Consider the following 23,905-nt stretch of genomic DNA (forward strand, 5'->3'; position numbering starts at 1 on the left):
GCAGAGACCTGATAGAATAGGAGTGAATGTCGAAACGAGTGTGGTTGCGTGATAGAGCTCTGTAACATAGAACTTGCACTGTCAATTTGAGGATGCAGTGCTCCACCTCGGGATGAAGGATCAGGCAGAACAAACTTACACAATATCCATCAATTTATTCACTTCAATCTGAGTCAACATTGACCCACAAGACCAGACATAGTGCACGAGATCTACCTACTGCAGGGCACGGTAGACTGCGAGGCGTGCTGGCGACTGCCATCTCAATAATCCCACCTCTGTCCGTGGGCGACCTCTGTGTCGCTGAATTCGTAGATGCAGAGACAGCCGATCATTATGGCCAGACGCGATTGTAGCAGTCTGCCCGCGTTCACCGTCGGCAACTCTCTACTGATATCCCCAATACCGGGGCGAGATTGGCGGCTTCACTTCTGTGGCGGTCTGAAGAAGTCAACCAAGACTCGTTGGCAATAAAGTTGAGATATATGATTGAAGCATAATTGATGACATTAAGTCGCTCCATGTTGCATATAATATATTTCGCTCATGGCATCATTGACTCGGTTTACAATACGCCAAAAAAAAAAAAAAAAAAGAGGAGTACATATTGACAACGTCATCGACTCAACTGACGAGTTTTGACTGGATCTCTACACGCTCCGCACAAGTTACACAGCAGCAAAACACAATCTACCCCTCTTGCGCAAAACATCAAACTTAATCTCCTTTGTGGATGAAGTGATTCTTCACTGTTTGACGATGGAGCGCTCACAATCGGATACACTGCCTCTGGCGAACTCCATTCAAATTCCTCAGCTTGGCTTCGGCGTGTACCTATCCCCACCCGAAGTCTGCACCAAATCATGCCTCACTGCACTCGAAGCTGGCTATCGTCACATCGATACGGCGCAATACTACGCCAATGAAACAGAGGTCGGACAGGCTGTTCAAAAGTCAAACGTCGATCGCAAAGATGTTTTCTTGACTACCAAGATTCTCGAAGCTGCTGGTTCGGTGGACGCAAGCTATGCGAAATGCATTGAGAGTATTGAGAAGCTTGATCCTGAGACCGGTTATGTCGACCTTTTTCTCATCCATAGCCCTAATAGTGGCACTGCGAAGAGAAAGGAGATGTGGCAGGCCCTGGAGAGGCTGTATGAGGATGGAAAAGCGAAGAGTATTGGCGTGAGCAACTTTGGCATCAAGCATATCGAAGAGCTGAAGCAATTCGCCAAAGTCTGGCCTCCACACGTCAATCAGATCGAGGTACGTTGCTAAACAACGTCGCATCAAAATACTAACATGTACATCAGCTGCATCCATGGGCACAGCAGAGAGACGCCGTGGAGTATTGCGGGAAGAACAACATCGTGATAGAAGCCTACGCTCCTCTCGTTCGCAACCAAAAAGCCGATGACAAGACCCTCAAAAGCATCGCCTCAAAGCACAACGTCTCGCCCAGTAAAGTGTTAATCCGATACTGTCTTCAGAAGAACTGGGTTCCCCTTCCAAAGAGCGATACGCCCGAGCGCATCAGAGCTAATGCTGACGTTTTTGGGTTTGATCTGGATGACAAGGATATGAAGGCACTGGATGACCTGGACGAGGGCGCTGCGGGTGCAATTGTGCAGGCGGTGGATAATTATTGAATGTAGTGGAACTTGGTTTGCGATAAAAATTGGTGTGTAGTTTCAGGTGTTGGGTTGCAATGCAAGGATGTGATAAGATGGATGTTACACCGAATCTTGACCTGAACTTTAGATCTCGAGATCTGGCTCATCTCTTGGTTTGTAGATCTTAGATAAACAAGCTTTTAGCCTCTCATAGATCAAGGTTTGTACGCGTCATTGACTCAGATAATAGATTCACTTCAGGTACAATCTCGATAATCACGATAATCTCATGTCTCAAACTCGGGACCAACGTCGTGGCACAAAGCCTCACCGACACTCTATCTGTAGCACAGCATCCAGTCCGTATTTGCTTTTTTTAACAGCTCATACACTGCAATATTGCACACGGAACACAAGCAAGCGTGAATAATGTAAGGGATAAAAATAATACTAAATAATGACTTCACATATTTAGAGTCATGACGTGCACGAATCCCACCCCAACCCCTCTTTCTCCCGCCCTATTCATCCAGCCAACGACCACTCACCCTCATCTCTTATCACGCAGTCACAATCAAAATCTGTAACACGACAAAAATGGCAGACAAAGCAGCCAGGCACAACGCCTATGCAACCCTCATCACCCGCGACTCCTACCTCCCCGGCGTCATCACCCTCGCCTACACCCTCCAGCGAAACGCCTCAATCTACCCTCTCGTCGTGCTCTACACGCCCAACCTCCCCAAAGATGCGAAGCGCGTTCTTGAGCTTGAGGCGCCAAAATGTAACATGATTCTGCGCGAGTGCGAGCATCTTCTTCCGCCGGAGGGTGTGAGGATGACGCTTATCGCTGAGCGGTTTGCTGATACGTGGACGAAGCTTCGTGTTTTTGAATTGTTTGAGTATGATGCTGTATGCTACCTTGACGCTGATATGGCGGTACTGGATAACATGGATGTTGTGTTCAAGGTTGAGACGCATTTGCCGAATGATTGGATTGCGGCGAATCATGTTTGTGTTTGTAATCTTGATTCGGACTCTTGGGCACCTCAGGATTGGAGGGCGGAGAATTGTGCTTACACGCCACTTCAGCATCCCACCGCGCTTGAGGAGCCTCTGCAGCCTACTGAGACGTCCCCTTCACCCCATAAGCTTCTCAACGGCGGAATGTTCATCTTTCATCCTTCGGAGGGACTCTGGGACAGGATGCTGCACGTGTTCAACACGACGCCGCTGCTTTCATCGTTCATGTTTCCGGACCAGGACTTTTTAGCATTCTTCTTTGAGAATAAGTGGTATGCGCTTGGATGGCAATACAACGCTATCAAGACGATGCGGTATTGGCACCCCAACATTTGGCGTGACGAGGAAGTTATCTGCCTGCACTACATCGTCGACAAGCCTTGGGCTAAGCGTGTTGGGCTCGATGGAGTAGCTGGATATAAGGGCCTTGATGGGGTCACGCATTGCTGGTGGTGGCAGCTGTATCAGTACTGGGAGGATGAGAGGACTTCTGATGGTCGTGGCGGGAATGAAGCGATTGCCCTTCTGAAGAAGTTGATTGCGCCAGCGATCACGATAGAGGGAGGACTTGGGTATCTGCAGGTGGGTTTACCTGTAAGAGCATGAGCAAAGGACATTTTTTTAGGCGTTCAGAGCATAAAGAGGTAAAAAACAATGAATGAAGAAGAAGGAGAGGAAATTGGGAGCTACACCAAATGCTACTAGGTAGAGTCTCGCCAGCAATGGCATAGACTTTAGATACACGAAGACACGACACTCGAGAACATGATAGGTCAACGGAATGAATTTCATGATCATAAAAGCCTCTCTCGAGATAGACACATCCGCTTTCAACAGCCAGACTACTCAACCTCCATCCAAGTAGCCTGCAGCTGCATTATCATCTGCCAATCACTCGTCTTATTCGCATCCGCCATCCCAGCATGCATATTGTTCATCATATTCGCCGCCGTGACCCCATGTTCAGTCTCATAGTATCCAACAGAACTATTACCATGCAGATACCCATCCGTGGTACCACTAATAGCTGCCATGCCATTCATACCCTGGTACATCAAGCTCAGTTGTCCCTGTTGCATAGCCTGCATTTGTTTCATCATCTGCATCTGCTGTATCATCTCGATGTGAGGCACTGTCGCGTTGTACACTTGTACACGCCTTGACCCAAATGCTTTGAACTCATCCAGGGCTTTTTGTGACTCGGGTGAACCAGGAGGTCCGGCAGCACAGGCTGCGAGCCACATGTTGCGCATTCTTGGAGACCATAGCTGACAGATCAAGGTACGTTCATCGTAAACGCCCTTGACGGGAACGGAATCTCCCAAGGGAGTATCGGCCACAAAGTTCAACCAACAGTCCTGGCAGGCCAGAGCTTCTGGGTGTCCCCACCATTTACTCTTCCCTCTGTTTTTGATCCCTGGACATGCCGGCACCCCAGCCCATTTCTTGACGTAGTCAGAGTAGTGACTGAAGACACCTTTGTCAATAGCCTCGGCGAACTTGGTGATGAACGAGGCCCATCGGGGAGTGCCTGGACAAAAGCTGCAAACGATGTCGACAGTCTGATCGCGCTGGGCAGGCTCGAAGAACTTCTCAAGGCCAGACGTCTCAACGATTCCCTTATAGCAAGCCTCACAGACATTGTAGTCGTCACACCCTCCAGCGACCGTCCACCAATTGCCACGCGCGATGCCGTGGATAGTGCATGGCACAAGACCCGAGATGGCATTGGCGGCGTTCCAAAACACGTCAAAGTCTCGGCGGTAGATGGCTGCTTCGAGCGCGATACTCATGCTAACAGCTGTGTCAGTGAGCTTGCACTTCCATCTCTGGCCAATTGATTCGACAAAGGCGTCAAAGCCTTCTGCACGGATGTGACGTTCAAACTCGTTGCCGAAAGGCGTCAAGGCGAGTTTATCCAGATAACATGCCTCGCAGACAGTCATGTCCTTGATCCTGCGCCGCGGCAGCATCCAATGTCCGTTGTTGGACTCCTCTTCCCTACCTTCGCATACGGGAAGATGGACGCGCGCTTTCGCGGCTTCGACAAAGCCGTTCCAGTGATTTTTCTTTGCCATCTTAACTGCTATTTGGGCGACGTAAGGTATGCATAGATCACACATCCACTTTTCATCCTGTCCTTGTTGACGATAAGGCTGGAAGCGAGACTCGAAGGGCGTGCCAACAACATGGTCCTCATAGCAGGCATCGCACGAAACGAACCCATCTATCTCGTCATTGACCATGCTCCACCACTTGACCTCATCGGTAGCAGTCGTCCAGACCCTGCCCTTGCAGGGGTTGAGAGTCAGGCTCTTCTCCGCCCATGCCTCTAGAGGTCTGATGTCGTTGGTCTGGAGGGCCTGCGGCCAGAGCACTTCTCTCGCTCGAGGAGACCAGAAGCCGCATTTGGACTCTGTGCCCTCGGGCGAATGGTACCTCTCGAAGTGACCCGCGAGGTGAGTGCTCTGGACATAGTCGGCGTAGCACCTCGTGCAAATAAGATACTGTGGCACAGCAATTAAGCGATACCAGTCAAGCGAGTAGCTTACGGTTCTGTTTTCGGGGCAGTATGGGAGAATGTCACTGGACATGCCAGTAGCTTGGCAAGGGGGCGGTCCCCGAGGCCAATCCGGTCGTGCGGTCGGGTTATTATTGAGTCCTGTTGGAGGATGGCCACTGTTCAGGACGTTCAGATTGCTCATTTGGGCAGACAGAGAGGCAACGGGATCTTGTTGGTAGGCATAAGCAGCGGGTTGGCTGGGTATATTATTCGCATTTGGTGGAGGCTGAGAGTCTCGCATACTGGGAGCAGGTTGGTATGGCTGGAACTGCTGACCCGATACCGCTGGCGGGGCATTTGCAGGCACTTGTCCATGATTGATCGAGCCAGCTGGGACTGGTAAATTAGGAGGCGACGTATACTGCTGCGGCGCTGGAGGGTCTGTAGCTGCGACTTCAGGATGCTGCGAGTATTGTGCCAATGGAGCCTGCTGATCGGCCGGTGCACTGTAGGGCTGGAACTGGTTTGGTGCCGGGGCAGAGACAGAGTGTACATCGTACTGCGGTTGCTGCAAAGGTGGTGGAGGCGGGTAGCTGTGAGCTTGACCTGAGGGAGCAATCGGCTGGACACCACCGGGCGCGCCTCCAGTCTGAGGGACTTGCGCCTGGTTTGGTGTATAATACTGCCCCTGTGGTCCTGAAACGCCCTGAAAGGGTGCCTGATCGTGACGAGGAGCTACCGTTGGACTAACGAGCTGCTGCGCTGGTGGGTTCTGGTGTTGCTGTTGAGGCGACTGTGTTGCAGGACGGCCTTGTGGGTGGCTCACGGGTGCACTCTGAGCCAGCGGCACAGGCACCGTATGTGCGGTCGGCGACAACCCTGAAGCGGTCATTGGGTTGTAAGGAGTAGGCGCCTGCTCTTGCGGGTAGCCTTGGGGAGGGGGACTCTGATAGAGCTGCTGGGTCGGGACGACATGGTGCGAACTGTGCGTAGCGCTAGCTTGAGCAGCCTGATACGGCGATGCTTGACCAGTTTGCTGGGTCGTTGTTGTATCTTGCGAATTAGTCGCGACCGCTTGCTGGTGATACTGTGGCTGTTGCTGTAGAGCAGGAGAGCCATGGTTGGGAGAACCAACCGGGTGACCAGACTGGGGAGCTGTCTGCGGCGGAGGCGGAGGTGATGAGAGTGCCGGGTTGTACGTACTCACGCCACCCTGTTGTGGCCACGATGCCTGTTGTTGAAGCTGAGGAGGAGCACTCTGCTGCTGTTGATGCGGTGAATACGGTTGAGAAGGGTTCTGGCTGTACCCAGGTGAGGCGGCAGAGCCCGCTCCCTGTGAAACAGATTGATGCGAGGGCGGAGCAGGCGCAGGCTGGTACGGGTTCGACTGCTGATGGTGCAAAACGGGCTGGGGATATGGCGAAGCACCTGGTGGTGATTGAACCAGCGGCTGAGGCACCGTGCCCTGTTCACCTGCGTGGACATTCGTGTGCGACGGTTGCTGAAAGTCCAGACTGGGCTGCTGAGCAGCCTCTAAACGCTCTTGCCAGCTCAGGTGAGGTGGTTGACCAGGCGCGCTGGGTTGCTGACCTGGGGATGTCGCTTGCGCTGCTTGGTGAGTCGGATGGTAGCCTGGAGCAGCGGGCGGGACGCTCTGCTGCGGTGTCGGTGACGCCTGATTGGCATACGCCTGCTGAGGCTGAGTTTGGCCATAGCCTTGCGGGAATGAGTTTGTCGGGCTCAAAGGCGTTTGCGTAGGATGCTGGGCGGGATTGTACGTCGGCTTCGGTGCTTCACCAGTGTACGAAGTCCCAGAACTTGCGGGAGCACCGGAAGGTGAGGAAGCGGGGTACTTTGACTTGATGTTGCTAGCGAGATTTCCTAAAATACCCTTTCCAGACTTGAAAAGAGATTGAGCGGTTGATTGAAGCTGGGCTTGCGCAGAGGGTCGGGTCGCGAATTGAGCTGCCTGTTGCTGGTACTGCTGCTGGTGCTGTGCAGGTGTTGGTGGGGCTGCGACACCGTACGTCGGCGTCTGGTAGCTGGGCTGCTGGCCTGGCGTCTGCTGCTGAGGATATTGACCTTGCGGGGATTGAGTATGCTGGGCCTGAGGGGATTGTGCGGGTTGGTTCACTTGGTAGTGGCCTGGCGGAGGGGACTGATAGTTGTGCTGTTGTACCGGCGCGTACTGCTGAAGCACGCCCTGCGGTGACTGCGCATATTGTGCTGGAGGCGGCTGCGGGGTTTGATAGACCTGCTGCGCGTGGCCCGGATGAGGCGATTGATAATTCGGTTGCTGGCCGGGAACATATTGATGAGGCGGAGGTGAAGAATATTGTTGAAGGTGAGGGGATTGAGAGTACTGCTGCGTTGGTGGTGGGGGAGCTTGGTTAGGCACTCCAGGGCCAGGCGGTACCTGGTAACCATTGTAAGGAGGACCACTGGCCATATTGCTATCACAATCCTCAAAAAGAGCTGCAACAATTCTTATGACGCTATTCACAGATACCTTTTCACTTTATTCACAGAATTGTCAAGCATTGATTGTTTGATGGGACAGGACACATTTAAATATGACTCCTCATGGGGAGAGTCCAGACCGGTCCACGCATTCAGCTGAAGCATTAGTCTCACATTCACAAGGCACAAAATACCACCAAAGAACGCCTTGTGAGCCCAAAAGCCTACGCTTAGTGGCGCCTGAGTGTTATTTTTGTATCAGCCACCTTCGCTATGCTTACTCTAAAAGATGTCAGCCGCATCAAGCAAAATTATGCTTAACCGCTCGACCCGAAGAGCTGCCGGTATCAAACAAAGAAGGGTATCAATCGCTCTATGGATGTTTTCTATCCAGTTTCCATGTTACACAAGAAATGCACGGTAACAAGGTCCCGGTGGAGTGCCTCAGCGCTGGCAAACAAGCTTCAAACACTGAATCTCCAAACCTCCAACTTTGTCCCCTTGTGACGGTCAAATTTACTACAAATACCCAAGTAACCTGGCCAAATCCCCAGGCACAATCTAGGCTCAAACTAGAGCCTCCCCGAGTAGCATAGATATCGGGATACTCGCTGTCGGTCGGTCTCCTTGGCCGGCCGCGCTGTTGCATGTTTCGGCTGGCCTTTGTTCAGCTCCGTCATCTTGTTCTGCGATTCGTGTAACAGCGTCCCGTGGTGTTTTCTCAGGACTATTTTCATTGTTAGGTACTGAGTCAGGAACGTAGGCTGGTGTTTTTTCCTTGTCAGGAAGATGTTGGCCTGATCCGGTGGCGTCTGCCGTGTTTGGGCTCCCGAGAGCCTGAGGAGTCTCTTCATCCGGATCATCCCCAGTGAGATCAACTACTTCAGGCAATGAATCTCCATGGGCCTTTGGTCTATTTATTGCCGCAAATCCGCGCGGTCTCTCACTCTGTCGTAGAACCCCCTTCGTGATCAGAAGTTCTCGCACATCACGTGCAAAATGGCTCGAGACACCAACGACCCAGAAGAGCTCGCCTTGCTCGTTCTTTTCCGTCTCCAATCTATAGTACATATTTCCGTATTCGTTTGTCAGTACATCGTAAAGCTTACTGAGAGAGTTGATCTCTCTGCAAGGTATGCGCGTGCGGAAGTCTGACATTTTCGGACTGCAGTTGAGGAATGTGTGCTATGCCTGAGTCCAGTGACCGGGCCTGAGGACTTTATATAGGAAACCATTGTCAGTGATTTAATTTTCATGGACGTGATGATCTGCGATTAACGATTGAATGCAGCTTCGGAGCGAATGATTGTGTTCTCACGATTTGTTCACTGCTAGGCCTATGAGCCGGCTAGACATGTCACATACGTGCGTCACTGCGTTTGAGCAAACAGGCCCATCATGTTCGTTTAATTTGAAAATCCTGGATAATTTTAGAAGGTTTTAGTGAACTCTACTAAGTTGATATAGGCTGTTCACGGTTTTAGAAGATTTTAGTCACTCTCCACTAACTTTATATAATGAATAAAAGTCCTGAGACCACCTCAGTCTATTAATGCCCAGCTTCAACCCCACGAGAACTTCCAATACTGCCTGTTACCGAAGATAAGGTACTTATCTATTTGAAATTTTGCCACAGCATTACATGAACCCCTTCCTCCCTTAGCTTTTGCATCTGAACCAAGGTCTTCGAAACTTCATCATACATGTTTTTGGCCCATTGCGGTGAAGACGGTGGACAGGCTTTGCCTTGCTGCACATCGGACAAAATCTGGCGGAGCGAATGCTTGGACTTCCAAACCCGAGGGAAGCGAACGTAGACATGCGAGATTGAGGGCTTCTGATTATGGCTATAGTTGGTGAAGTCGACGATCGAGGTGATTGCGACACCAAACGCATGCACAAATGCTGCGGCGCGCAAGCCTCTGGGGGGTTCGTAATCTCCGTCACGGTTGAATGCTTTGAACGGACCCCCGTCGGAAAAGTTGACGTTCCATCGATATGTCCGCCCGTCGTCAGTGTCCACGTCAACCCGCACGATAAGCCTGGCGTCAGTTGAACCTTTGTCACGGAGTAGTGTCAGGCCAGTCTTAGGCACGTGTAATTCCAAGGGGGTACGAGCAGAGAATTCGTGCGTTTTTCGGTATTGGGAAATTTCGAAAATGTATGAAGTGGCGTCGTTGTTCGCCGTGTTAGGCATAGCAGCTGCGTCTTCGACTGCATTCGTCGCCGTGGCATCAGACATCGACATGATATTTTGAATGGAGGTAGCGGTACTTGAAAAGAATAGAAGCTTTTGATTTTTGATGAGATGTTGGAAGAAGAAGAGAAGTCTTGGTCTCATCCCCTCGAAAGGTGACTCGAACAACGCTAAAGCGGAAGGCAGTGACGATGTCGAAGGGGTAAGTTGAACATCGGCGGCAAGCGAGACAGTCGCCCAGACTGCCTTCCCTCTCCCGCTTGAGGCATTTGAGAGATTGAAGGAAGGTTTGAAGTTGGGGCAGGCCAAAGATGATGGTGTGTTCATCTCAAAAGCTTCAGCGAACTTGAGGTGGGGATGAGCATGTCCCATCTGTGAGTACTTTAGGCTTTATCCAAGAGTCTAGTCTAAACTTGTTCCATAACGCAGAAGAGTTTAGGCATAACTTAGACTAAGATATGATCTATGGTCCGACAGACAGCGCACGAAGATGAACACGAAAGGCTCAGGCCTGCTGCCCCTCAGTCATTGTATAGGTGAATTACCGGTGAAACTTGGGACTGCCGCTTAAGATGCATGGAACTTCTGGTAAATCTCACAAGACCAGGTCAGAGTTGCATATGAAATGACATTTCCGTATATCTAAATGTACACGTATATGGGTATAATGATTATAAAATACAGTATTAATAAGAGGCGATTCTCATCTCTTCATCGCGTATGTATGATTCGACTCCTCAACCTCCTGAACAACATCATTCCGCACATAAATCCCCGCCATATCCTGCTCCCTCGAATGAAGCGACTCGGTAGTTCGACTGGAGATGAAAGTCCGAGGTCCTTCCTTTCCATCGATAATCTCAAACTCCCCGGGGATCCTTTGCTCTGGGTCTGCAAGTTGATGAGTTGAGCTTGTCTCGTCTTCTTCTTTGTCCTTGTTGGTACGGTTGATGGTAGTGAGGCGAATGCCGTGAGTGGTGCGGCTGATGGGATGACTGCTCCCAGCAGAGCTGAGGAATCTCTTGGGGAGAATCTTGGTAAAGATTGGGCGGAGGAGGGGGAAGCAGCCGGAGACGATGGCGACGTTGATTTCAACACCTCCCCACATGTCGTTTGTGGCGACATCGCGGGGCATTTGCCTCGAAGCAGGGTCATATTGGAGGGCTGTGACGATGACAAAGACGGATGCTAGACAGACACTTTGTCTGTTAGTATGGTACTGTGACGTGATGGTCGAAAACTTACATGAAACCAAGGGCAAACAGGGCAGTGATAGCAATCTTTTGTCCCAGACGAAGTCGTAACTTAAACACTTCAATAACCGGCAGCGCCAAGATAACAACATCAAGAATGAAGTGAGTAAGGCAGGTGGCGAAGAAGAACTGTGAATCGTTGATCTTGCAAACAGCGTTCTCGATTGACTTGTCCCAATAGGCTTGAACCGGTATGCAATGGAAGATGACCATGAATGTACGGAGGATGAGCCAAGCGCCGCTGATGCCAAGCATAACCTGGATGGGGATTCGAATAGCTGATTGTTTGAAGATGCGCCAGTAGAAGAGGAGAATAGACAGCTTCGAGAGACCGATCGAGTATGAGTAGGTGAGGGAGATGAGGAACTGCATTAGTCGCGCGTGGAGGTTGATCTCCTCGTATCGTTCATCGCTGACAGAGTCGGGGATAGTTGTGCCAAGGTACCATGTCAAGGCCCCTACATCAGTCAGCCTCTATTCATATCATCAAAGCAAAGGGTAGTCTTACAGTATATCATCACAACATTGTATCCAATACCAACAACCTACAACGTGTAAGCAACGACCCTTCAAAGGCTTCACAAGCAAGACTTACAAAGGCACCGACACACAAGTAGTCATCATACCACCAGGGAACCTTTGTCATGCGCCTCGCAAAGACACGTGCAATCAGTGCCAGCAAGGCCGACACCCACGTGATGACCATGGCACTGATGATATCCGACTTGAGGCTCATGGCGGGCTATGATCCTGCGGCTCCCACAGGCTTGTCAAAACTCAAAGAGAACTCTGGACGAACTTTTGTTTTAGTTAAGTTAAGAAAAGCAACGCAAGGTGCAGGAGTACACACACACGCCAGTCACACGGATGTCCGTGGGAGTGATCTGCATTTGAAGGATGTCCCTCCCACATGGTCCCTTGCGAGTGAGGCATCCTTGACTCTCATCTGGATGGGTCTAATCCGGGTGAGAAAGGCGTTGGCTGAGGCTCTGGGGTAAAAGGGGACTGGGCTTGGCTTCCAGAACAAACTGACTCGTTGGCGACACCATCTGCTTTCTCGGCGGGTATGCTAACCGGAGTGCCATTGTGTGACTGGACCAAGTCTAGCGTTGGGAGCTACAGTGGAACGGCGGAAATCGTCCGGGGGAAATGTTGGCAGGGCTGATCATCTCTGGGTCCCTGAGTGATTTTGTCTGTTTGGGGAATATTCCCCTTGACGATCATCAATGACGTGACGTTGATTGAGCTGAACAGACTTGACAGACTGGCAAACGAAAGAGAGTCGACAACTAATTGTCGGATACTCGGCCCTTTGGAACATGCCTGGTTGACTAACTCACTGCAGACCTTCCAGAACCAGAAAAATGGCGTCGATAGCTGTCGCATTGATCAACAACTTCATAATCAGCGTCTCCTTGTCCTTTTCAGCAGGTGGGATAACGACGCCGTTGATTGCTCATACGAGGATTATTCTAGAAGAGGAAGTTCGCTCTGGAGAGTGAAAAAATCACTCAACCCGCCCTTGGAGAACAAGATGGCCTCAGCTTCACACTGCTTCGTCAATGATGAACAGGGGCATCTTCAACCAACCCGGCCCGTAAGCTCGGTCCCGATTTTTCGGTTGTTCTAGCAGAAACTTTGTTAGATTTGATCCGACGCGCTGAAACAGCATCTCACCTATCATCATCGCCTTCACCACGCCCTATCATCCATCGTGGCGCCACGTCTGCTTGTAGTGCGTCAATATTTAGCGCGCTGGGGCCAGTGGCTGATCCCTGGGCTTTAACCACCTACTGCTTTTGGAGTTAGGGCGTACCCCGGACCAACAGCCTCTGTCTTATCTCTTTTGTGATCTTGACCGTTTTCTGTTGTAATGTCATGATTTATTTCCGGCTAACGCACGCCATCGCTCTCGCTCTCTCCGCGGTATGGCACTATACTCACGACTATTGAGACTCTGGGTTGCATTCCAGCCCTGTAGGGAAGCTGGCTAATGATTGACCTTGCATGACAACGTTGCAATCGCTTCGAGCTGAGCATGCCAAGTTTACTGTAGCTTGTAGCATCGTCCACTACTGTTCTATATCGCCTGGAGCGCTGAAAGCTGAACCCTGCAGCATGAGATTGGGGAACCTGGATGTCGTTCCACTTCCCCTGGACCAAGCACAATCTAGACTCTCGTTTATCGTCCTGTCAAATTTGACCAAAAATGATCTTCCCAGTTTCTGGAATATTTATGACATGATAGTTTCTCCAATGTATTGGAAATGGTAAAGCATGCGAGGCGAGGTTACTTGCACATGATAGATTCCAGCGGAGCAGACCACAGATGACAGATTTCAGCGGAGTAAAACCCCAGACCCCAATAAAGATAACGATGGAGACTTCCACTCGTCCGTGGTGGAGTTGCTTGGCATGTTCCACGTCTGCATCCAGAAACTCGTCTGTCCCAAATGAAGCCAAGACGATACTTGATCTACCAGTCAAACCACTCATATTTGTTACTCAGCAGATCAGTTGGTGATCAAGGAACCGGTGTTACAAATGGTCAGTATCCTTTCCCCCTTCGTTCTAGAGCGTCTTGTCATTAACGCTTGGACCGTGATAAGGACGTCGATCCCTATCGCAAGCGCGTCATGAACATTGTCAATCAGACACAATCAGCCTTTGTTCACTGCTGTCGGCCCGAACCATATCTGATACATGAGCAATCTCATTCTCTCCATCTTATCGCCCAGTCCCCCTTTGCAAAGCTCGGTTCCACGATTTTTCCCGCCATGACTGCCTCACAGAGACGCTTCTCGCCTTCGTCGCTGACAGTGAACCCAAAAACAACACCGCGTCGGGCGGCGCATTTGGTCATTTCCCGTTCCTTCGCGCGCTTCTGTCCTTGTTTTCGCTTCTCAAGCATCGCGTCTGTTTCGTGGATTCGTTCTGCTCGACCTTTTTCGCCGCCGACACTGCCGTTGACTTCGGAGACGGATTGAGGTGGACGAATGCGAGTGCCACTGCGAACTGACATGCGGGCGAGAACGTCGCCGTCGATGTGATTGTCGTCTTTGATGATGTTGCCTGAGAGATCCATGTCTTCTGATGTACATGACTCCGATGGCGCTTGCGTTTGTTCCATTTCATTCGTTTCCTCCTCGTCGCTGCGATGTTCTTCATTTTCTCCCTCCATTGACGTTCGGTTCGGTCCAAAGACGAGTTCCTCTGCTGCGCTGCATGGCACCAAGACCCGATTGTCGCCTTTGCTGTTCTTCCCTTTCTTGTGCTTGCCACCTTTTGCCTGCTTCTTTGCCTCATCTCCCCTGCTCTCTTCGGCGGTCAATAGTTTGACAAAGGCTTTCTCCAGTTCGCGGTCCAGCTTTCCGGGCTTCTGTGTGCGACATCGGCTCGAGCAGTACTTGGCTGGCGTATTGGTATTTGCAGTCGCGGTAGTTCGTCTCGTACTAATCACTCTGCCGCATGAGTGACAATATGAAGTTGCTTCGCCACCAGGTAACAAGTAGAAGGGTGCTGGTGTTGCTTGCGATTTACCGGGTCGACTCCAGCTGTCCATCCAACTCATCTTGGCCGGTTCCGATGAACTTCGGTGTAGTCGCTGTTGCGTAGAGAAATGTCGGCAATTTCGTCTCAAGGCGTGAAGGGTTGTAGTGTGTAGTCTTTGAACGTGTTTCATGCAAATCATGTCGCTCTAGAAGATTTGCTAGGAAGAAAATGCAGTCCGGCTTGTGTGATGGATATCGTGGTGATGATGTCATTGTCGTCATCGAGCGCTGCAAATGGACCCAAGTCGATCACCATCAATTGGACTACGACACAGCGAAACAAGCTCCAGCTGTACCTTGTAGATTAATGTCACTTGCGCTGAGACATTCTGGTTCATTGGAAGTCTGTACATAATATCACATTGCGCTCTCATTGAAGTCCAGGGTAACTCCGCACAAATCTATCGAGCATTGTTTTAAGCATAAATATTCAGTTTCATAGGTCTAAATTTGTGATCTAGATATATCTCACATATGAAGATCTCCAAAAGGAACTATTTTGACTATTGGAAAACTGTATGTATGTGGCGTTGGACGAGGTTCATAGTCCGTTTTCGGAAAGCTTGAATTCAGCAAGAACTTGAGGGGATTGTCTAGCAAAACAAGAAAAGATGAGTCTAGACTGATCAGAAGAATAATTATCCTATAGTGTTCAGGAGGGTTGTTTCTGATAATTATAGTTGAGCTGGACAATTGTCACTAAGAAAGAATATATGAGATAACAGCAAGTTAAAATGCCCGTCATGTCTCTCAAGTACAGATGCAGAAGATGAAGTTAAAGGATTAAATGCAATTCCCTATGCCAAAAGATTTAAAAAATAGCAGAAATACACCAAGAAGCAGGATTGATCGACACTTTACTGAGTAACGAGAAGAGTACTGGCAACACTTGGGACACCCGCCGAGTTCATCACAAACAACATCCAGTATCCAGGCAAAGCAATGCCAGAGTCGCTTGGAACCTGGAACGAATAGCTGTTTCCACTTCCAGTACTTCTCAGACTCAAAGGAATACGACGCTGGTCAGTATTAACTGTATGTGTCGAAGTACCGTAACGGATCAACGAAGCCTGCTTGATGCTGGTATCTGTCGAGATTGTGATCTTGCCACCGACCTTGACACTCTTAGCAGAGACCTTGGTAATCTTGGGGCGTGTCGCAAGTTTTCCATTAGAGTCGTAAAGATTATTTGGCGTATAGATCTGGGCGTCGAAATGATTGGTAGTGCAACCGCCACAGAGACCGCCACCACCGTTGAAAACCCGGCCGTCGGGAAGTAACAAGGAAACACTGTGGTAGACTCGGACAATGGAGTTTGGTTGCTGCTTGTAGAAAGTGTCATCGTTGGGGACGTAGAGCTCGGGTGTAAGCTGAGGAGTTGAGTCGGCGAAAGGAATACCACGCTGTTGACCACCAGTGATGAAGACGTTTCCGTCGGGGAGAATAACAGACGTATGAAAGGTTCGGGGGTAATACAAGCCATTGCTAGCAAATACTGTCTTGGGTGTGCTTCCGGGCTCGCCGATTGTGATGATGTGAGCGTTGGTTGTGGCATCGGAGTCTTGATAGCTTGGGGAACCGCCGAAAGTCAGGATCTTTCCCTTAACTGCATCATACATAACAGCGTTTCCGCACATCGCATCTGGATCAGTGCCGCGGCTAGACTGACGCTTGCCGGCTGACTTTGTGTTACCGTTGCCGCTGGTATAATACCAGTTCATAGCAGTGCTAGGTCCAGCTTGGAATACGGATCCCTTCTTCCAGCCGAAGAGCCAGCCGTGGTTATCTGAGCGATAGAGACCCTGTTGATCGGCAGTCAACATTGGCTTGACCAAAGCTCCTGAAAGTGAGGTCCATGTCTTTGAAGATGGGTCATAGACCTCACCATTCTTCTCAAAGATACCTCCACTCCATGAGCCACCGATAGTGAACACGCGACCGTTTGATAGAGTTGCTGACGACTGATAGCCACGGGCAACCTTCATGTCAGGCCCTGGGATCCAGCTATCACTAGACGAGTCATAAAGACTTGTTTTCTCAGCGTTATTTCCACCAGTGACGACAACCTGACCATTTCCATCCATGGAGATACCAGGGCAAAACATATCGTGTTTGGTGACAGTCACAGTGCGTTGCGAAATCACACCCGTAGAAGGATCCCAAGTCGATGTCAATGTTACGCCGCCAGGGGAGCCTCCAAACTCATCATTCTTGTAGGAAGACCAAACGAGAACCTTTCCGGACGTTGGCTCAACTGCAGCAGCAACGGGAACGATAGGAAAGTCAAGTGTAGGGCCCCAGCGTCCGAGGCCAGGTTGAGGGCTGGTATAAGAATCTGCCTTGAAGACGTTGATCTCAGCGATGCTGGTCCAAGGCTGGTCGTTTGCTTCAGTGACGGCGACAAGACGGACGTAGCGAGCAGGACGAGTCTCAAAGTTGGAGTATTTCTCAGTATTATCAGCGAACCACGTTCCTGTTGCGACAGCCTCACCCCAATTCTTCCCGTTTGTGCTCAGAAAGACGTTGTGACGGCCGATCCAGCCGTGATCGCTACCGTCCTGGCGAGGAAGAACAGATAAGCCGTTGACATTCTGGGAAGAGCCCATGTCGATAGTGATCGTGTGAGGAGGCTTTGGGTCATTGGTGCCTCCAGCGGCCCAATTAGTGTGCCAGAAGGTGTTGCTATCACCATCAATGGCCTTGGAGCACTCATCTCCCTCGTGCTGGCTATCACAGGTGACTTTCCATTTGTCGCGGTTGATAGCAGTACCGAGGGGAGCTGAGGCTCTGAGACTCAAGAATTGCAAGGATCCTGCGGGAGTCTCAGACTTGGCTGCCGGTTGGGAGATGGCGACAGCACTAGCGCCCCCGAGGTAAAAAGCGAGTGTCCAAAAGGACTTCATTGTAGCGAAAGGAATAGAAAAGAATGATGATTGTAAGATATGGAGAAGAATGAGAAGTGAACGAATGGAATGAACTGGAAACAGAAGCAAATTGGTGGGAGGATATGATATTATTTATTAATTACTTTTCTGGTACAAGTTTGTTCTAGCAGGACTGACATCAGACGCACAGCCTTAGATCCATCGCACCGCAGCCATCACACCTACCGTACTTTCAGCTCACATGGTTCAGTTCAGCTAGGCGGATCGAGGCGACCACCTTCAATATCAGGTCTACGAAAAGACCAGACCTGCAATTGGCCAGCAAAGTTCAGTGTATACTAAGAAAAGAAAAGGGTCTCCTCGCATTGGCTTACAGGTTACACAGCAGCAGACTGAGGCCCACCTGGGCTTGTTTTGTTTCAGGTCAGGTTAAATTCTGCATGGAGTCTGAGCGCAACCTATTGAGTTAGTCTGTAGGCGAGTGATGAGAGAAAACGAGACTAAAACTTGATGGGAAGATCGACGGATGGGATTTTGGCTCCACGATGTTTAATTAGTTTCAAGCCACAACGGCCTTTTCCCCTGACTTCGTGCATATCGGCGTCATGTAGGGTGAGACTCTGGGGGAATTTCTACAATAGCATGACAAGAGACCGCGAAACACGAACAGCCGATCTTGAATCGACATTCAAGAGCCGATCTGTTTATTTAGCATGTAGCTAGCAATATTTGCATGATGTAATTGTTACTCTTAGCCGTTGGACTATCGATTGTGGCTTCAAAAGGTTCGGTACTTTTTAACACTAAGCTATGAACCTGGAGCTCGGATGCCGCGATCTCCCATTTCGCTTGGAGCCGAGGTTGAGTACCGTAAGAAGCAATCAGGCGAGATTAGTGACGCTGGCCTAAAGTTAGACACCACACATGTGACGATCCTCTAGAAATGAAGCTTACGATAAGCGCCACAATGCTTTGAACTGCGGCATCCGCAGCCAAAGACCCTTTTGTCATTCTGATTATTGGTTGCTATCACACTGTAGGCCATTTACCCGACCTGTGAAGCTGTCAGAGTTTACTTAGGGTATGTAAGCCGAGTTGTTTGGACTGGAAAACTGTGTTCTAGGCCCAGCATGCCCATTTAATTTTTAACCATGCACTTTGACAACCTGACAACTTAAGTCTCACAATTGCTCGAAATGGAAACTCCCGATGTTCTAAAGAGATAGCTTGAGGCTAAAGTTTTGCATAAGCATGAAAAACCAATCCAAGAATCGGTATGCCGATGCAAAGTCAGCAAGAATCTGACAAGAGATTCGCTGTGCCGCTTGGCGTCAGCACTATTTTCATGCTTCAATATTATGTGAGCTTTAAAAACCGACTGCTCCCCATTCTTACAGGATCAAGGAGTCTCGGCAATTTGATTTATCTGACTTTTATCTATCACTAGTTGTGGCGATGCGCTTCCTTACGGATTCTCGAGGTCTAGGTGACCCAAACTCTGAGGAGGTCCCTCTCCTGGTCATTGGGGCTGGCCTCCCTCGCGCAGCCACATCATCAATGCAAGCGGCGTTTGAGAAGCTAGGCTGCGGACCATGCATGCACATGGCAGAGATCCTCCCCCATCCTTCGCGTTTGCGCCTGTTCATCGCCGCGCTGCGCGAGAAGAATCCTGAAGTTCGACAAAAGATGGTTAAGCAACTCATTCACGGCCATCGCTCCATCTGCGATCTTCCTGTCGTGTACTTTACTCCAGACATGATGGACGCATATCCAGATGCGAAGATTGTGCTCAACCAAAGACCCGATCCTGAAGTCTGGGCCAAGAGCGCGGAGGAAAGCTTCTGGTTCTTCTTCAGTCCTTGGTTCTACTGGGTTGGTCTGCTCTGGTCTTCTGATCGGATGTGGTATACGCTTAATATGGAGAGTATTAAGTTGGGCAAGGAGAAGTACGGTTCAGCTGAAATCTTCTCGGCGGAAATGTATAACAAGTATAACGAAGAGGTACTAGCTGAGGCGAAGAAGAGGAATCGAGAGGTTCTCCAGTTCAAGGCAGAAGATGGATGGGAGCCTCTTTGCAAATTCTTGGGCAAAGACGTTCCGAGTGAGCCATTTCCTCGATTGAATGAGAAAAAGACATTCCAGATCGTGAAATATGTATTTATTGCGAAGGGGGTTTTATCTTGGGTTGCTCTTTTCGGCGCGACGTGGGGTCTATGGAGAGTCGCATCGTGGTACATATGACTGTAGTCAGTCACCAGAACAAATAGTCTATAAGAAGTATAGAATTGTCGTCGTAAAAAGTAAAAAATGAATCGCTTGTTATGCTAACTGGAGGGTTCGAACCTCCGCGGTTTCCCACTGCGGGTTTGGTTTCTGATAAGGAACCTAAACACAGCGCCTTAACCACTCGGCCAAGTTAGCGATGATGATTCGGGTGGATTCTTGGGCTGCGAATGAACACCAAGACCTGATGGCTCACTGACGATAAGACTGTAAAAGAACCTAAAGCTACCAAATGCCAATCTTACTGGCAAGGAAATTTCGAGAAACCATATGAAGCTCATTTTCATGCTTGTGCGAAAGTTTCATAGAGTGTGAATGCGCAAGGGAAATGTGAAACGGGCAAACAGTTTGCCGTAAACTAGCGTAGCTTCAGATGATCGGCAAAACTCGACAAACATCACAAGGGCAATACTATAGCAACATCTATGACTCAAATTTCTGTATCTTATCATTCAATCATAATGTCTATCAATCTTGTTCATAGCGGCTCCAGCAGGAATCCAAAAGTCGTCTCCTCAGTCTTAACCATGAGGTCTTCACGAACAGCGGGTCCACAGGCACCCGATCCAACACCAGCAACCTTGCTATCCAGCCTAATAAACACCGCATCATCCTCTCTCAGATCAGGAGGATGTCTAGCCTCGTGAATAGTCGTGTCCCTGTGGTGTGACGCCAAGAAGCTGAAGTTCTTTCCATCCAAACGTGTCGCACGAAGTCCGATGCTTGGAGACTTGGAGTCCCGAAGGGAAACCCATCGTGTGTCCTCTCTGTTACCGTTCTCTTGAGGAACGTCGTAAGGAGTCTGGAGCTCGGAAACAGACTCGACGTTCCAGATCCCAACGCGTTGGGAATCCTTCTTGTCGGGGTAGCTTTCTCCGGGTCCGCGGCCCAGCCACTTGACATGCTCTAGGGTCTTGCTACCATAGAGGTTAAGACCAATTCTTGGAACATGCTCAGGGAAGGATCCTGTCGGCGACAGACGCTTGACATTAACACTGAGGGCTCCGGTGAGATACACCGTGTACTCAATCTCACAGTCCCATCCCCAGAACAGAACTGGAGGAGTGATGAAGGTATGTGACTTCACAACCACCTTGTCTGAGCTAGAGGCATCAACGGAGAAAGATCGAAGTTGAGATTGTAGTTGCTCAACACCAAATCGCTCCCAGTAGGGAACGGCTCCAGGGACGTCGTTGTCTGTTTTGGGGCGCCAGAACGATGGGATGATAGCAGCTTGGGTCTTTGGGTCAAAGGTGAGGAGAGTCACGTTGTTTGAGACCCAGCTCTTGAGAGCACCATAAGCGCGATCAAAGGCAAACTCAAAGTTCTTGCCAACGACTGACACAGTAGCGCCCTTCTCGGTCACCGACAATTTAGAAGTGAGGGTGTTGCTTGCGGCGAGAGCAGCCTTGGGATCAGTCTGTGGAGCCTGGAGCTGCTGCTGATACCAAGCTATCTCGTGGCCAGCGGGCGCCCAAGCGGTGGAGTGCTTGAGGGATAGTGTCACTGTAAGGTAGACCTCACTGTCCTTGTTGTATCGCTTGGCGTCGACTGGAAGAGGTACAGAACGTGTCTCGCCAGCTGGAATCTCAGGGATGTCGAATGACCCCGAGTGAATTAGTGTTGACCTATTTCATGATTAGCGTCCTGTGACTCACTTTCTGGTAATCAACTCACTCTTGACCAAACTGCTCCACCTTGTAAGATGCAGTCAAGTGGTCTAGACCAGCAAAATCATGCCAGTTCTCGATCTTCAGCTCTCCATCGTTGAAGGAGAAGCCAACAGGTTGAATAACCTTCTTGAACTCGGTGAGACCAGGGGTAGGCTCATGCTGACTGTTCAGCAGGCCATCCATGACAAAGGTTCCATCGTTGGGTGTGTCACCAAAGTCACCGCCGTAAGCGTAATATCCTGCCCCCTCATGGTCATCCTTCCACAGACCGTGGTTTGCCCACTCCCAGAGGAAGCCACCTTGGAGACGAGGATAGTCGCGGAATGCTTGCTCATAGTCCTCCAGCCAACCGGGTCCGTTACCCATGGCATGTCCATACTCACAGAGAACGATGGGCTTCTCGTACTTGCCGTCCTTGACGCCCTCTTCTTCGGCGTACTTGATCAAGCGGTCAACCGTGGGATACATATAACTATACATATGTGTTGTTTCGGCCTCCATATCTCCCTCGTAGTGGATAAGCCGCGAAGGATCAGCTTCAGTAGCGTACTTGAACATCTCTCTGTGGTTATCACCATAGAAGGCCTCGTTACCGAAACTCCACATGATAACACTGGCGTGATTCTTGTCACGGTTCAAGACAGCCCGGATACGGTCAAGGTAAGCGTCCTTCCACTTGGGGTTGTTTGAGGTGAACTCGGCAGCCTTTCCGAAAGCAAGCTTCTTTCGCTCGCCGTAGTCCATTGACTCAGGAATGTCGAGAGGTCGAGCAACAGCATCGTAGAAGCCGTGGCACTCAAGATCAGCTTCAGCCATAACCCAGAGGCCATACTCGTCGCAAAGGTCTAGAACGCGAGGGTCATGAGGCTGGTGAGCGCATCGAAGAGCGTTGATGTTGTGCTTCTTCATAATGAGAAGATCACGCTTGGCGAACTCTAGAGGAACGGAGCGGCCGAGAAGAGGGTGATGCTCGTGACGGTTGACACCTCGGAGACGAATGCGTTTACCATTGACCTTCATTAGGCCATCCTTCAGCTCGACCGTTCTGAATCCAATGCGTTGCTGGACTTTGTGAAGAACAGTCTGCTTGTCTGCAGACTTGAGTGTTATCTCTACTGAATACAGGTATGGTGTCTCTGCTGTCCATTTCTTGGGATCCTCGACATCAAGACTGAGAGCAGCTTTTGACTGTCCATCGAAAGAGGTCTCAGTAGACCCAATAACAGCGCCTCCGTTCTTTGCAAGCTCAGAGACTGTGAGCTCAACAACGACGCCTTTTTGAGCAGAGACATCGACGGATGCGTTTAGCTTGGCGTTCTTGTAGTCAGCGTCAAGGTGTGGCGTGAGGAAGAAATCATCGATTCTGGCAGCTGGGAAGGAAATGAGATACACATCTCGGAAGATGCCTGGAATGATTAGCTATTGCTTTATTTAGTGGTTTGAGGGATACTAACCTGACAGCCACCATTGGTCCTGATCTTCGATGTACGTCGCATCAGACCATTGATATACCCTAACAAAGAGCTCATTCGGGCCCTCGCGGTTGACAAACGATGAAACGTCAAATTCAGAAGGATTTCTTGAACCTTGAGCGTACCCGATCAAGGTACCGTTGACCCAAATATGATAAGCGCTATCAACGCCATCGAAGCGCAATCTCAGTTGAGAATCCGCAGCCCAACCCGTCGGGACATGAAATTCTCGACGATATGTTCCTGTAGGATTTTCGGTAGGAACATATGGCGGGCAGACAGGAATTGGGTACTGAACGTTGGTGTACCAGGGCTTTCCGTGACCCTGAAGCTGCCAATGACCGGGGACTTGGATCTGACCATAAGCGACATCTTTTGCGCCGGGTTCAGGTGCTTCCAGAACTGTGCCAGCGAGAGAAAAGTCCCATGTTCCGTTCAGTGAGATTGAAGTATCAGGAATATGATACGAACGAGTGGGGAGGGTGTTTCTCCGAAAGACAGCCTCGTTGATGTAGTCCGGGCGGGACGGATCTTCTTGGAGAGAAATGCCCTTTGGCTCGTGCTGAATGCTATCTCCCATTTTGACGATGAAAGAAGAGTGATTGAAATGAATTGAAAGACCAAGTCTCAGGAATTATTGGACTTTTATCTTGTAATTCTTCCTCCGCGATAGCACAGCCCCCGCATCGTGATACAACTTGGTCCCTACTCAACACGTGCTTCGGATTGACTCTCGGGGAAGAGAGGACTCCACTAGAATCCATGATAGGTGCGGGTACGTGGCTCGATTGGTGTTGATCTTGTCTTGTTTGGTGGAACAGCCTGAATGCACCAAATCGTATTGGGATTAGAGGGGCACAGTCCGGGGATGTCGGAGCCGGAGCGGGGCAGCACTGGTTAACTACCCGACAGTGGAACAGTCTGAGAAATTTGTTACGAGCCACCTGCGTCCGATGTCATGGGAGCAGTTGAATGGAACGGTATTTGCAGTA

At 50.1% G+C, this 23,905-nt stretch overlaps 8 protein-coding genes across 8 annotated transcripts; 3 read left to right on the forward strand and 5 right to left on the reverse strand.

The window, feature by feature from the left end:
- Nucleotides 1–759: 759 nt before the first annotated feature.
- On the forward strand, nt 760–1,649 carry FTJAE_4568 (alcohol dehydrogenase; the record flags this gene model as incomplete). Its single annotated transcript, XM_037350985.1, has 2 exons — nt 760–1,266; nt 1,314–1,649. The coding sequence occupies 2 exons, from the start codon at nt 760–762 to the stop codon at nt 1,647–1,649; spliced, it is 843 nt and encodes a 280-aa protein (XP_037208281.1).
- Nucleotides 1,650–2,210: 561 nt separating this feature from the next.
- On the forward strand, nt 2,211–3,242 carry FTJAE_4569 (galactinol synthase; the record flags this gene model as incomplete). Its single annotated transcript, XM_037350986.1, has 1 exon — nt 2,211–3,242. One exon carries the CDS (start codon nt 2,211–2,213, stop codon nt 3,240–3,242), a length of 1,032 nt encoding a protein of 343 aa, XP_037208282.1.
- Nucleotides 3,243–3,478: 236 nt separating this feature from the next.
- FTJAE_4570 (uncharacterized protein) lies at nt 3,479–7,588 on the reverse strand (the record flags this gene model as incomplete). Its single annotated transcript, XM_037350988.1, has 1 exon — nt 3,479–7,588. The coding sequence occupies one exon, from the start codon at nt 7,586–7,588 to the stop codon at nt 3,479–3,481; it is 4,110 nt and encodes a 1,369-aa protein (XP_037208283.1).
- A 578-nt stretch (nt 7,589–8,166) lies between these two features.
- Nucleotides 8,167–11,785, reverse strand: FTJAE_4571 (uncharacterized protein; the record flags this gene model as incomplete). The annotated part of the gene is made up of 8 exons (XM_037350989.1): nt 8,167–8,659; nt 8,709–8,809; nt 8,965–9,019; nt 9,303–10,168; nt 10,539–10,995; nt 11,042–11,507; nt 11,558–11,594; nt 11,645–11,785. The coding sequence occupies 8 exons, from the start codon at nt 11,783–11,785 to the stop codon at nt 8,167–8,169; spliced, it is 2,616 nt and encodes an 871-aa protein (XP_037208284.1).
- A 1,977-nt stretch (nt 11,786–13,762) lies between these two features.
- FTJAE_4572 (chitinase) lies at nt 13,763–14,813 on the reverse strand (the record flags this gene model as incomplete). Its single annotated transcript, XM_037350990.1, has 2 exons — nt 13,763–14,501; nt 14,590–14,813. 2 exons carry the CDS (start codon nt 14,811–14,813, stop codon nt 13,763–13,765), a joined length of 963 nt encoding a protein of 320 aa, XP_037208285.1.
- Nucleotides 14,814–15,457: 644 nt separating this feature from the next.
- FTJAE_4573 (galactose oxidase) lies at nt 15,458–17,503 on the reverse strand (the record flags this gene model as incomplete). Its single annotated transcript, XM_037350991.1, has 1 exon — nt 15,458–17,503. The coding sequence occupies one exon, from the start codon at nt 17,501–17,503 to the stop codon at nt 15,458–15,460; it is 2,046 nt and encodes a 681-aa protein (XP_037208286.1).
- Nucleotides 17,504–18,940: 1,437 nt separating this feature from the next.
- FTJAE_4574 (uncharacterized protein) lies at nt 18,941–19,726 on the forward strand (the record flags this gene model as incomplete). Its single annotated transcript, XM_037350992.1, has 1 exon — nt 18,941–19,726. The coding sequence occupies one exon, from the start codon at nt 18,941–18,943 to the stop codon at nt 19,724–19,726; it is 786 nt and encodes a 261-aa protein (XP_037208287.1).
- Nucleotides 19,727–20,246: 520 nt separating this feature from the next.
- FTJAE_4575 (beta-galactosidase) lies at nt 20,247–23,493 on the reverse strand (the record flags this gene model as incomplete). Its single annotated transcript, XM_037350993.1, has 3 exons — nt 20,247–21,396; nt 21,446–22,847; nt 22,896–23,493. The coding sequence occupies 3 exons, from the start codon at nt 23,491–23,493 to the stop codon at nt 20,247–20,249; spliced, it is 3,150 nt and encodes a 1,049-aa protein (XP_037208288.1).
- Nucleotides 23,494–23,905: the final 412 nt, after the last annotated feature.

The sequence above is a fragment of the Fusarium tjaetaba genome, assembly GCF_013396195.1.
Source record: "Fusarium tjaetaba strain NRRL 66243 chromosome Unknown NRRL66243_c0000087, whole genome shotgun sequence".
NCBI classification, from domain to species: domain Eukaryota; kingdom Fungi; phylum Ascomycota; class Sordariomycetes; order Hypocreales; family Nectriaceae; genus Fusarium; species Fusarium tjaetaba.